The 14741-nt window shown below is 37.2% G+C and overlaps 1 protein-coding gene across 5 annotated transcripts in view; it reads right to left on the reverse strand.

Annotated features, from left to right (window-relative positions):
- The window catches only part of LOC132393496 (bromodomain and WD repeat-containing protein 1-like), a 158105-nt gene that overhangs the window by 64520 nt on the left and 78844 nt on the right, over nt 1–14741 (reverse strand). For 4 of the 5 annotated variants that reach the window (XM_059968828.1, XM_059968826.1, XM_059968827.1 and 1 more), the window contains 4 exons: nt 12132–12315; nt 9281–9374; nt 7785–7928; nt 2764–2831 (listed from right to left, as the gene is read on the reverse strand). In XM_059968828.1, coding sequence (XP_059824811.1) covers nt 2764–2831; nt 7785–7928; nt 9281–9374; nt 12132–12315 — 490 coding nt within the window. The remainder of the gene's footprint in view (nt 1–2763; nt 2832–7784; nt 7929–9280; nt 9375–12131; nt 12316–14741) is intronic. The other variant, XM_059968825.1, reaches the window with a different exon arrangement.

A 14741-nucleotide genomic window follows, 5' to 3' on the forward strand; every position in this document is an offset into this window, starting at 1 on the left:
ATCTCCCTTTTTTTGTTTATTTCGGGGTACTAGAGAAGGCTGTCCTTAGTCCATTATTATTTGATATTGCTTTAGAACCTTTGAAAATTGCTATCAGAGAATCACAGAACATTTTTGGCATTAATCGTGGGACGGATATACATAGTCTATCATTATATGCAGATGATTTATTATTATTTATTTCTGATCCTGAGAAATCCATTCCTGCAGTTATATCATTGTTGGCTCAATTTAGTAATTTTTCCGGGTATAAATTAAATCTTAATAAGAGTGAATTGTTTCCTTTAAATAGACAGGTTCCAATTTACGGAAATTTATCTTTTAAATTAGTTAATGACTCTTTTATTTATTTAGGGATTAAGATCACCAAAAACTATAAGGACTTATTTAAGGTTAATTTTTTACCACTAATCGATCAGATTAAATGTTTGTTTACTAAATGGTCACCAGTAGCTTTATCTCTGATAGGTTGGATTAATGCTACTAAGATGGTTATTTTACCCAAGTTTTTATATATACTCCAAGCGCTACCAATTTTTATTCCGAAATCTTTTTTTGCTAATGTTGATACAAAAATTTCCTCATATATATGGCAAAATAAAAATCCTAGATTAGATAAAAAAATATTTACAGAAGGCAAGGAAGGAAGGTGGATTGGCATTGCCTAATTTTAGATTTTATTATTGGGTAGTCAATATCCGATATTTGATATGTTGGTTAAAGGATTGAGATTATCTTTTAGCCCTCATTGGGTGAACCTGGAAATTAAATCTGTACAAGGATTTTCATTGGGTTCTATTTTAGGGTCTTCTCTTCCCTTTCCTCTTTCTAAATTGCAGAAACGAATTGACAATCCGATAGTTAAACATACTTTACGTATATGGTTTCAATTTCAGAAATTTTTTGGGTTGACTCAGTTTGTTTTAAATATTCCTATTGTATCCAATTGCTTTTTTTATCCTTCTATTATAGACCAAGCTTATTCAGCTTGTAAGACTAAAGGATTACTATGTTTTTCCGATTTATTTTTGGATAATTGTTTTATGTCTTTTGAACAATTATTTAATAAATATAATTTGCCTAGATTTCATTTTTTTTTTAGATATTTACAGATTAGGAATTTCTTAAATATTGTACTTCCTACCTTTCCAAATCTTGTGTCTTCAGGTATTTTGGAGAATTTGTTTGAACTAAATCCTTCTCAGAAAGGGCTAATATCAAAACTTTACAATATAATTATGAAGATACATTCAGAGCCCTTCTATAAGATTAAAAATGATTGGGCAAGAGAACTTAACCTTACTATCCCTTTTGAGAATTGGGATAAAATTCTTCAATTAGTTAATACATCATCTATATGAGCTAAACATTCATTAATACAGTTTAAGGTTGTGCATAGGGCTCATATGTCCAAGGATAAATTGGCTCATTTTTATTCCTATATAAATCCTATTTGTGACAGATGTCATTCAGAGATAGCGTCTTTAACTCATATGTTCTGGTCTTGTCCGCTTTTGAAAAAATATTGGAAAGACATTTTTGATATTATTTCCATGGTATTGAACATTGAGTTACAACCTCATCCTATTACTGCAATTTTTGGTTTACCAATGATGGACTCACTTCATTTATCCTCTTCTGCTTGTCGAATGATTGCATTTCTTACATTAATGGCTAGAAGATCTATTTTGTTGAATTGGAAAGAAATTAATCCTCCTACCATATTTCATTGGTTTTCTCAAACTACATTATGTCTAAATTTAGAAAAAATTAGAAGTGTTGTATTTGATACTTCCATTAAGAAGATAAAGGCTCCCTTTATTCCCACTCTTTGCCTACTGCCAATCAGCCACTGCTTTATCCATTCTAGAATCTCTCCTCGAATAGCATGAGCTCATAGCTTGTTAAGCAGCCTCATGTCTAGCACTTTGTCAAAGGCCTCCTGAAAGTCTAAGTACACATCCACTGAATCCAACTGTTAAGCACGGAGGTGTATCGATCATGCTTGGGCTTGTGTTGCAGCCAGTGGTATGGGGAATATTTCACTGGTAGAGGAAAGAATGAATTCAATTTAATACCAATAAATTCTGGAAGCAAAATCACACCGTCTGTAAAAAAAAAGCTGAAGATGAAAAGAGGATGGCTTCTACAACAAGATAACGACCCTAAACACATCTGAAAATCCACAATGGACTACCTCAAGAGGCGCAAGCTGAAGGTTTTGTCATGGCCCTCACAGTCCCCTGACCTAAACATCATCGAAACTCTGTGGATAGACCTCAAAAGAGTAGTGCATGCAAGATGGTCCAAGAATCTCACAGAACTAGAAGCCTTTTTCAAGGAAGAATGGGCAAAAATCCCCCAAACAAGAACTGAAAGACTCTTAGCCGGCTACAGAAAGCATTTACAAGCTGTGATACTTGCCAAAGGGGGTGTTACTAAGTACTGACCATGCAGGGTGCCCAAACTTTTGCTTCAGGCCCTTTTCCATTTTTACTATTTTGGAACTATAAAAGATGGAAATAATAAAGTAATCTTGCTTAAAATATTAAAGAAATGTGTCACCTTTAACTTTATGCCTTTTGGAAATCAGGTTATCTTTTACTCACTTAGCTATTCAAAGTAGCAGATATTTTGACCAGGGGTGCCCAAACTTTTGCATGCCACTGTATCTTCCATGATATCAAGTTAAATGCAATCAAATTTGTATTTTACAGCAAATCAAAAGTATAAACATACAATATGAATTAATTGCCATTTTACCTTGAGCTGTTACTTTCGCTCCGCCACTCTTCTGAAGAGCCTCCACTGCCCTCTGCTGAATTACTCTCCTAAGAGACAATAATATTTCATTATTACACTGTTTGACAATGAATTTGAATAAACTTGAATAGCATAGATTTTATAAACCCATTGGCTTGTTATTTATGAATTTTTATCAATCGAAATACAACACTCTTGACCAGCAACAAACAGGCATCATACAGCATACAAAATAACAAAGATTTTCACTTTTTGGGCCATCAGGATGCTGCCTGACCTGCTGAATTTCTCTAGCATTTTGTGTGTGTTGCTCCAGGTTTTCATAGCATCTGCAATCTTACTGTATCAAGGATTTTCACCTATCTCATTATTCATGGTCTGGACTTTGGCCTCAGCATATTGACCAATCGTTTACTTTCATTTCCTTAGAAGTTTCCGAAGATTCATTGTAACATCTAAAACTTCAACAAACTTCCAAAGATGCGTTGTGGAGAGTATATTGACTGGCTGCATCACTGTTTTGGATGGAAACACCGATGGCTTTGAACAACAGAAAATACTACAGAAAGTAGTGGATATAGTCCAATCTATCATGGGTAAAGCCCTTGCCACCACTGAACACATCAAGACAGAGCGTTGTCACAGGAAAGCCGCATCTATCATCAGGAACCCCCAGAACCCAGGTCATGCTCTCTTCACACTGCTGCCATCAGAAAGATAGTACAGGGTACCTCAGGACTCACACCACCAGGTTCAAGAGCTGTTTTTATTCCTCATTCGTCAGGCTCTTAAACCAGGGATAACTTCACTTGCCCCAATACGGAACTGATCCCACAACCAATGGATTCACTTACAATGACACTTAATCCCATGTTCTCAATATTTATTGCTTATTTATCATTATTATAATTCCTTTATTTCCTTTTTTTGTATTTGCAATTTATTGTCTATCGCACACTGGTTGTCCTGCCTCTTGGTGTGGTCTTTATTGATTCTATTACGGTTAATGGATTTATTGTGCCAACAAGAAAATGAATCTCAGGCTTGTATATGGTGACATACATGTACTTTGACAATAAATTTACTTTGAACATTGAACTTCATCAATCCTAATGGGGCAACAACCAGTTTCTTGAAAAGATATCCAAACAGCATCATCTTCAGCACACATGGGTCATGACTGAAGTTGTTATTCATTCTCAGATACGTGTTACATCCTTCTTTCATCCATTATGTGGGAGGAAGACATTATTTCAGCAGAGAAAGGATAACAATAAATCATTTATCACTTAAATGCACCTTTAGCAAGCTCCCTTCCAAACCATTTTGTCAAGAATTGACAATTGCTTTACTTTAAAAAAAAATCAGTGTATTACGCTTGCAGCAGCTACTTCAAAATTCTTAATTTTAAATTATCTGAATTTTGGGCAGATTAGTTTAAGCGGGTTAAAACGAATTTGGCAGGGCGATGGGAACAAGAGTGATGGTGCTGAAGATAAAGTAGTTGGTTTATAAACAGAGGCAAGGAGAGACTGATGATAGAGCAAAACAGCAGTCAACAGGATGGGTTGCAACATAAAAGGTTGACAGAAAAGAAAAGGGTGGATACAGAACTGAAGGTGTTATATCGGAATGTGCACAGTATACAGAGCAAGGTCAAGGAAGTTGCAGTACAGTTACAGACTGGAATGTATGATGTTGCTGGCATTATTGCATCATGACTGAAAGAAAATTATAGCTGGGTACTTAATAACCAAGGGTACACATTGTATGAAAAGGACAGGCAGGAAGATAGAGGGGGTGGTGTTGCTCTGTTGGTTAAAAAAAAATGAAATCAAATCATTAGAAAGATTTAACATAGGTGTTGAATTACTGTGGATAGAGCTAAGGAACTGCCAAGGGTAAAAAGACCCTGACGAGAGTTATACACCGACTTCCAGACAGTAGTAAGGATATGGTCTACAAATTACAATGGGAGATCGAAAACGTATGCCAAAAGGGCAATGTTACAATAGTCATGGGTGATTTCAAAATGCAGGTAAATTGGAAAAATCAGGATGGTACTAGATTCCAAAGATGGGGAATTTCTAGAATGACTAATAGGTAGCCTTTTACAGCAGCTTGTGGTTGACCCCACTAGAGGATCAGATATTCTGGATTGGGTGTTGTACAATGAACCAGAATTGATTAGAGAGTTTAAGGTAAAAGAACCCTTAGGGGCAAGTAATCATAATATAATCAAATTCACCTTGAATTTTGAGAAGGATAAGCCAAAGTCAAATGTATCAGTTATTACAGTGGAATAAAGGGAATTACAGAAGCATAAAAGAAGACTTGGCCAGAATTGATTGGAAAAGAACACTGGCAGGGATGATGGTAGAGCAGCAATGGCTGGAATTTCTGGAAGCAATTCGGAAGGCACAGGATATATACATCCCAAAAAGGAAGAAGTACTCTAAAGGTAAGATGACAACCATGACTAACAAGAGAAGTCAAAGCCAATATACAAGCCTAAGAGAGGACACATAAAAGAACAAATTAATGGGAAGTTAGAGGATCGGGAAGCCTTTAAATATCAACAGAAGGCATCTAAAAAAACAATTAGATAAGTAAAGATGGAATACAAAAATAAGCTAGCAAATAATATTAAGAGGATCATAAAAGTTTCTTCAGATATGCAAAATGTAAAAGAGGTGAGAGTGGATATCAGACCACTGAAAAACGATACTGAACAGGTAGTAATGGGGGAAAAGGAAATGGCATTTGAACTGAATAAATATTTTACATCAGTCTAGCAGTATGTTTGAAGAACCAGGCATCATGTGTCATCAAGTCTGAAGTTGCCATTACTAGGGAGAAGGGTCTAGTGAAATTGAAGGTTCTGAAAGTAGACAAATCACCTGGACCAGATGGTGTACACCCAAGCTTCTTAAGGAGGTGGCTAAAGAAATTGTGGAGGCATTAGTAATGATCTTTCAAGATTTACTAGATTATGGAATGGTTCTGGAAGACTGGAAAATTGCAAATGTCACTCCACTCTTCAAAAAGGGAGAGAGGCATAAGGAAGGAAATCACAGGCCAGTTAGTCTTAACTCAGTGGTTGGGAAGATATTGGAGTCAATTATTAAGGATGTGGTATCAGTGATAAAAATAGGCTGTAGTCAGCATGGCTTCCTCAAGGGAAAAATGCTGCCTGAAAAATCTGTTGGAACTCTTTGAAGAAATAACAAGTAGACAAAGGAGATTCAGTGGATGGGTACTTAGACTTTCAGAAGGCCTTTGACAAAGTGCTAGACATGAGGCTGCTTAACAAGCTATGAGCTCATGTTATTAGAGGAGAGATTCTAGAATGGATAAAGCAGTGGCTGATTGGCAGGAGGCAAAGTGTGGGAATAAAGGGAGCCTTTTCTGGCTGGCTGCAGTGATTAGTAGTGTTCCTTAGGGGTCTGGGTTGGGACGGACTCTTTATACATTATATATCAATGAGTTAGAAGATGGAATTGATTACTTTTTGTGAAGTCAGCAGACAACACAAAGGTGGAGGGGCAGATAGTTTTAAGGAAATAGAGGTGCTACAGAAGGACTTGAACAGACTAGGAGAATGGGCAAAGAAATGGCAGGTGGAATACAGTGTCAGGAAGTATATGATTATGCACTTGATAGGGTTGACATTATTCTAAATGGAAAGAAAATACAAAGAAAACAGAGGGACTTGGGAGTCCTTGTGTAGGATTCCCCGTGCTGAGGAAGGCAAATCTGTTGTTAGTATTCATTTCAAGAGGACTAGAAGGTAAAAGCATGGAGGTCACGTTGAAACTTTATAAAGCACTGGTGAGGCCTCACTTGAAAGTACCGAAAGCAGTTTTGGGCCCGTTACCTTAAAGAAGATATGCTGAAACTAGAGGGTTCACGAACATGATTTCAGGATTGAATGGTTTGTCATATGAAGAGCATTTGATTACTTTGGCCCTGTATTCACTGGAATTCAGAAGAATGAAAGGTGACCTCATTGAAATCTATCAAATGGAGAAAGGCCTTGATAGAGTGGATGTGGAGAGGATGTTTCCTATGGTGGGAGTGTCTAAGACCAGAGGACAGCTTCAGAATAGAGGGGTTTCCTTTTAGAATGGAGATGAGAAAGCATTTCTTCAAGTAGAGACTGGTGAATCCATGGAATTCGTTGCCACAGGCAGCCATGGAGGCTAGGTCTAGAAGTACTTTTAAAGCAGAGGTTGACAGATACTTGACTGATGAGGGCAAGGAAGAGATATGGGTGGGGGCGGTGCAGCACAGAGGCAGGAGATTGGGACAGAGAAGGAAAATGGATCGGCCATGATGAAATTGCACAGCAGACTCGATGGGCCAAATATCCTAACTCTGTTCCTATATCTTCCAGTTTTATAAACACTGCTGCAGGTCAGTTTAAGAAAATGGCATCAGAGCTTAACAATTGTGCCTAACAATTTAAAAATTGAATTCAACATGTCCTGGAACTACATTCCAAATGGGCTAAAGTAATACTCCAGAGAATTTAACACCACTTAACTCTCAAAGGTAGAGTTCCACTTTCAGCGTTGTGCAACAACTATAATCCCACAACAATTAAAATAATTCCCAGCTACAATCAAATAAGCAGTTTTAAATGTACCAGAAATGCATGCATTTGCTTAAGGTAAATACACGATGCTACCCTACCAAAAGACTGTTGACTTAGTATTTCCCAAACTTTTGGGAAATTTTGGGTAAATTGTCCAAACCATCTGGTTTTAACATGTAGTTTTCTATTCACTACCAAAATTACAGATTTTACATCAGGTTTCTACCACCTAAAAAATGCATTGTTTGAGATGTAACTACTTACATTAAGGTTAATTTCAGAATTTCTATTTTACTATCAATATCCTATAATCTCTCTCAGATCTAAACACAAATCGAAGTTTTCAATTGAGTACTAAATAATACAGTCAAAGTCCAAATTAAATGAAATTGCTATTTCTGGGATTAAGACTAATATCACTAACTTCTTCTGTGCTAACTTCTTCTGCTTCCTCTTGGAAAAATTCAGCCAATTCTTCAACAGCAGCTCGAGTTCGATATTTACGCTGCTCACAACGGCGTCCCCTCATTTTTCTTTTTGTACGTTCAGATGAATCCAAGGAATCATTCTAAAATGAATATAAGAAAACTGAATTTTTCCATCGCAAAACATTAAGCTGATTATGTAACAATGTAAGGTGACATATCAAGGAAACATTGCAGGAGAATTATTTCTATGTAGAGCTAAAAAGTGCAGCTTGTTGAAAACAACAAAAAAACTGATGTATCTGTTTAGTCACATGCAGTAAAAAATATGCCAGAGCCCCTGGTTTACAAGCTAAGCATTCACTCACTTCTGATATTTTAATACTGCACTGTATAGGAGAGTCTAGTTTTAAAACAGACAAAATAAAGATTAGTTTTAAATCTCTAAAATCAAAAAATTGCATAAACCTATGTATTTTGTATGCAGAAAGTAATAAATAGACCATTCTCTATTAGGGCTACAAATTTCCATCATTTTTAGCAATGGCGGTCTTATTCTAATTGGCAGAACACACAGGTGGCTTCCAGAGCAATCAGTCCTTGGCTCTCAAAGCTTTAAATTTATTATTTCGTAAAGGTATTGAAAGTATATTTGGTAAATTTTCTGATGTCTATAATGTAACCCGGAAAGTAAATTGTGAATAGGACAAGAGGCTGCAAAGAATTAAGGAGATGGGCAGAGATTTCACAAATAGAATACAAGGTGGGCAAATGGGAAAAAAGCCCATTTTGGCAAGAAAAATAAACAAGCATATTCTCTAGATAACAGGAGATTGTTCTACTCTTGAAAGATAGATGAGATTTTGGTACCATAGTATAGATTTCAAAAAAAAATTCAGATAAGATTGATACAACAACAAACAGGGAAAGTGGGAGTGCTATTGCCAGAGAGACAGAACACTAGCATATGAAAAAAATGTTTGAATTACATACAGCATTAATGATACCACATCTGGTTTACTGCTTACAGTACCAAATTTTTCCTTAAGAGATTAAAAGCGGATCAGAAAAGAATTCTCATTCTGGTATTTTGATTGGTAGATGGAAATGCAGAGTTGAGCATTAATTATATCAGATAGATTATAATTAAAAAATGGAGCAAGCTTATAAGCTTGAGTGGGCTAGTCGGGCCTCGACTTTCCTGTGTTTCAGGAAGTTTTGATATTAACAGAAGTCTTACAGCAGTTGTGTAAAATCTTGGGAGAACCTCATCTGGATTATGTATGCCTGAATACTTTAACTGAGGGAAGGGATACAGATTATTAAGTTAATATTAAGTTGGTTATCTAATTTTATTGTGAAACAGCCTATATCCAATCCTAAATTCACAAACTTTAATCTGTAAAATACCTTTTGAGATTAGATTTAATTCAATACAGGAAGTATTTATGGCATTTCTGTTTATGTACAATAATTTTACAGTTAAAGCACTTACCCTTTGTGCAGAATAAATAGATCGTTTTTTCTTCTCTCTTTCATATAGGACAATTTCCTCCTCACTTTTGGCAATCCTAAAATCTTCCTGCAAGCTGAATACATACCTTCCATTAATATAATGAAAATTGGGGCAAGTATCAATTATTATTTTAAACTTGTTAAAATACGAGGTAACATACAATCCTTATTTGTGAAGAAGGGCAAAGGGATGAACTCAGAGGAATTATCTCAAGCTCAGGCACAAATTACAAATGTCAACTTAGAAAAGTGAAGTGGAATCACAGAACTGTATTTTCTTGAAGTAATCTTGGAAATGAAACATGGAGCCAACTGCTGTTTTTAATATTTTACCATATTAAAGCCCACATGCCAGTTGATCAGCAATGACACACTCATCTCAAACTTGGTGCACAAATAGCATTCAACTTGTACTGATACATTCTGTGTAGGAGAGACCCAAGTTGGTGTTAAACACGACCGAAATACACCAATACAGGTTCCTTATGTCCAGTCTATTCCCCAATTTAGTTTTCGCAGCTCTCGGCACTTAGTTTCTGTCTCGCTTGCTCACGTTTTTTCCGCTGAAAAATCTCAACGCGTTTGTCTTTAAGTGCAGGGTGCTTGAACTCAAGGTGCCGAAGCCGTTTTGAGGGCTTCATTGCCTCGTACAGCCTCCCGGCCTGAACTGCAGCCTCTGTCCACCCGCCGCCAGACGCCTTGGCCAGGTGCAGCTGGGGTGAGAGGACCAGGTCAGGGCCGAAGGTCCCTGTGCCAGGGACTCAGCGGTCGCAGTCCGGAGAGCGCGGCCGACTGAGCGAAGAGTGCAACAGGCCCGCACCCCCCCCCCCCCCCGTAGGATCTATCGGCCAACAAAAGTTTGTTTTAGCAGATCGCAGCGCGGTAGCTGCTCTGATACTTACAAAACCTTGAGCGCGAATTAGGTCATCTGTGAAAATTTTAGCATCAGCTTCCCCACGAACATTCGGTGTGCTGAACAGGTTTAGAGGCGGCGCCCATCTGTCCGCGCTCCGGACAGGTAGCAACGGCGCTTCCCGCCTGCTGCCTGTGGCCAACCAGTGATCTCTGCCGCGAGGGTACCACTGCGTTTAGGTGACTGATGACCTCGCTTGCTTTCAAGTACAACAGTGGGCGTGACAAGAAATGAGGAAAAGTGCAGCTGACCAATATCATTTCTTTGCAGCCCGGTGGTTGGGGACCATTGAATTACACTGTGTAGTGCGGGGGAGCTACATACATGCACACTGGGCAGAAAGAATGGAACTAAAACCTGCAAACCGGAAACAATCTCTCAACAGTATCTGTGTTTTTTTGTTCGGTTTTTTCCGGGATCTACTGGGAGTCTCAAAGATCAACCGGTCAATTGTGATCGAAGGGTTGACGACCACTACTTTAAAAGAATGTGAAAAGCAATTCATCCAAGTCCTTTTTCTGCTTCAATTAGAAACATGGAAAACCTACAGCATGATACAGGCCCTTCGGCCCACAAAGCTGTGCCGAACATGTCCTTACTTTAGAAATTACCTCGAGTTACCCATAGCCCTCTATTTTTCTGAGCTCCATGTACCTGTCCAGGAGTCTCTTAAAATACCCTATCATATCCACCTCCACCACCGTCACCGGCAGCCCATTACACGCACTCACCACTCTGCGTAAAAAAACTTACCATCTCCTCTCTACCTCCTTCCAAGCACCTTAAAACTGTTCCCTCTTGTGCTAGCCCATCCCAGCCCTGGGAAAACTCCTCTCACTATCCACACAATCAAAGCCTCTCATCATCTTATACACCTCTATCAGGTCACCTCTCATCCTCCATTACTCCAAGGAAAAAAGGCCAAGTTCACTCAATGTATTCTCATAAGGCATGCTCCCAAATCCAGGCAACATCCTTGTAAATCTCCTCTGCACCCTTCCTATGGTTTCCATACCCTTCCTATAGTGAGGCAACCAGAACTGAGCACAGTACTCCAAGTGGGGTCTAACCAGGGTCCTTTATAGTTGCAACGTTACCACTTGGCTCTTAAACTCAATCTCGTGATTGATGAAAGTCAATGCACTGTATGCCTTCTTAAACACAGAGTCAACCTGCACAGCTGCCTTGAGTGTCCTATGACTTCGAACCCCAAGATTCCTCTGATCCTCCACACTGCCAAGAGTCTGACCATTAATACTGGGTTGAACTCCATCTGCCACTTTTCAGCCCAGTTTTGCATCCTATCAATGTCCTGCTGTAACCTCTGACAGCCCTCCACACTATCCACAACACCACCAATCTTTGTGTCATCAGCAAATTAACTAACCCCTCCCTCCACTTCTTCATCCAGGTCATTTATAAAAATCACAAACAGCAGGAGTTCCAGAACAGATTCCTGAGGCACTCCACTGGTGACCAACCTTCATGCCGAATATGACCCGTCTACAACCACTCTTTGCCTTCTGTGGGCAAGCCAATTCTGGATCCACAAAGCAATGTCCCCTTGGATCCCATGACTCCTTACTTTCTCAATAAGCCTTGCATGGGGTACCTTATCAAATGCCTTGCTGAAATCCATATACACTACATCTACTGCTCTTCCTTCATCAATGCGTTTAGTTACATCCTTAAAAAATTCAATCAGGCTCCTAAGGCACGACCTGTCCTCAACAAAGCCATGCTGACTAAACCTAATCATATTATACATCTCCAAATATGAATGACTACTGTCTTTAGCTCCCATTTCTTACATCTGTGGCTGAATTTTACTGTAGGAGAGCCTGACGGAAAAAAAAATCTTCATTATACAAAGTAAACCAATAAATCTCAGAGCAACCAATTTTAGATACTTTCATACCTGTTCACACTTGGTGGTATTTCTGGTACCACCACTCTTCGTTTCCAGGCCATTATATCCCTTTCTGTTGCTATTTGGCTACGAGGAGCATTATGATGCATCTGACGAACACCCTCAATCTGCCCACTTCGACGCAATCCTACATTTGGTGGTGACAAAACATCAGAGCTTGGGTTCCTTATAGCTTGATAAACAAAATGAACAAAAACAAATAAAAACTTCAAGCATGATTATCAAATTATCATTTAACCTACAAAATATAAACATTTAGCATTGCAGATAAGAGAAAATGTATTAAATACACAGTAAAACCTGTTATTTGCCAGCCCCAAGTTCAATATTAATCTCCATAATTAAGTAAACATTTGTCTCCATTATTTTAAAATGGGAGACAGTTCAAACGAAACAATAGATTTCAGAGCTGCAGACATATTTCTTCAAATCAAAATCTGTGTCATCCTATTTATATTTCAAACTGCTTTGTTTCTCTGATATTTTGGTTTCCAAAAATGCAGTGTGGTCCTTAGCACTAAAGGCTTGTCATAAAAGATGGACAAGGTTATTTCAAATCCACGGCACTAAAGGGGGAAATTAGACTGGATGACCAATGCAAATGTTTGAACTCATCTTACTCCAATTAGTTCTTCCCACCATATGGCACTATTCTTTGTTTTTACTTGTTTACATTGTCTATTCTTGAAAACATTGATTACTGTGGCAGTTCAAAATTCGTCCTTCTGTATAAGAAACCGTCTCTGAAATTTATCTTCAACTTATCTGTTCATGACTATATACTAGCTTCTATAATTTGATTTTTAAACTTATTCATGAAAGTACTTCCTCCTCATCAACACTATTGTAAATCATCCGATCAAACGGAAAAAAATATTCAAAGTATTCCATAGAATGAATGCTAATGTTATCTTTGTACAAGAGACTCATGTAAGGAAGGTGCATAGTCAACGATTTTTTAGGTTTTGGAAAGACCAACAATATCACTTGAATTCTCAAGCCAAAGTAAGAGGCGTTTCCATTTTTATAGATTCTTCAACCTCTTTTATACACCATGAAACAATTTCAGACCCACAAGGTAGATTTTTGCTTATTACTGGTCTACTTTTTAATCAAAAAGTTGTTTTAGTTAATGTTTATGCTCCAAACACTGATTGTCCTGAATTTTTTAAGTGTCTATTTACATCCTTTCCCAATTTGAATCAGTACAGGCTGATATTGGGTGGGGATTTTAACTGTTGTTTAAACCCTTCGATGGATAGATCCAAGCCCACCCAAGCTCTTCCGAATAAATCGGCCTCTCTTATGAATTCCTTTATGACTGATTCAGCAATTTTCAAAATTTGGCGTTTTTTTACACCCCAATGACAAAGAGTTTTCATACTTTTCTCATGTTTATCATAATTATTCAAGAATTGATTACTTTTTCATTGATCACCATTTACTTACAGGTGTTATCGATTGTAAATATGACTATTACCATTTCTGATCATGCACCTTTGAAGTTATCTATTAAGATAATGGATTCATCTATTAATGCTAAATCTTGGAGGTTCAACTCTATTTTATTGCAGGACTTAGACTTTGTTAATTTTATCAAACAACAAATTGGTTTTTCTCAACAAATTCTGCAGCAGAGATCTCTAGTGGAATTTTATGGGACACTTTTAAAGCATTTATTCGTGGACAGATTATTTCATACTCTGCTGGAGTTAGGAAACGAACTAATTCTAAAATATTAACATTGGTTGATAAAATCAAAGCAATTGATAAGATTTATTCAGTGACCCCCCCCAGCAAAGAACTTTATAAAGAAAGAGTGGAACTCCAAATGGAGCATAGTTTGTTATTATCCTCTTCGATTGAAAATCAGTTAATTAAATCTAGAACCCAGTTTTATGTATATGGAGATATGTCTGGTAAATTATTGGCTAATCAATTGAAAACTGCTTCAGTTAAACAACAGATTACTAGGATTTGTGAACAAGATGGCACTCTGACGATTGACCATAAAGAGATAAATAAAGCCTTTCAAGATTTTTATAATTCCTCATATCAATCAGAATTTGCTGAGGATTCTTCTATAATAGATGAATTTTTAAGAAAATTGAATATTCCAAAATTAACAGTAGGGGATAGTGTATTCTTAAATACATCTATCATGAAAACTGAAATAAAAAAGGCTATTTTTTCAATGAATTCCGGTAAAGCTTCTGGTCCAGATGGTTATTCTGCATAATTTTTTAAATCTTTTTCCTCTATACTTTCTCCTTGGCTTTGTAAAATTTTTAAAGATGCGTTAATTATAGGCAAATTGCCACAATCTTTTTATGAAGCTTCTATTTTTTTAATTCTTAAAAAAGATAAAGACCCTATTGAATGTGCATCCTATCGGCCTATATCCTTGCTGAATACGGATTTTAAGAATTTTAGTAAAATTTTGGCTACTAGATTAGAAAATATATTACCTCAAATCATTTCTGAAGATCAGACTGGATTTATTAAAAATCGCTATTCATCTTTTAACATTAGAAAATTATTATTTATACTCCTTCACCCAAAATTTTTTACCCTTAATTGACCAAATTAAGCAACTTG

This window comes from Hypanus sabinus, chromosome 4 (assembly GCF_030144855.1).
Source record: "Hypanus sabinus isolate sHypSab1 chromosome 4, sHypSab1.hap1, whole genome shotgun sequence".
NCBI classification, from domain to species: domain Eukaryota; kingdom Metazoa; phylum Chordata; class Chondrichthyes; order Myliobatiformes; family Dasyatidae; genus Hypanus; species Hypanus sabinus.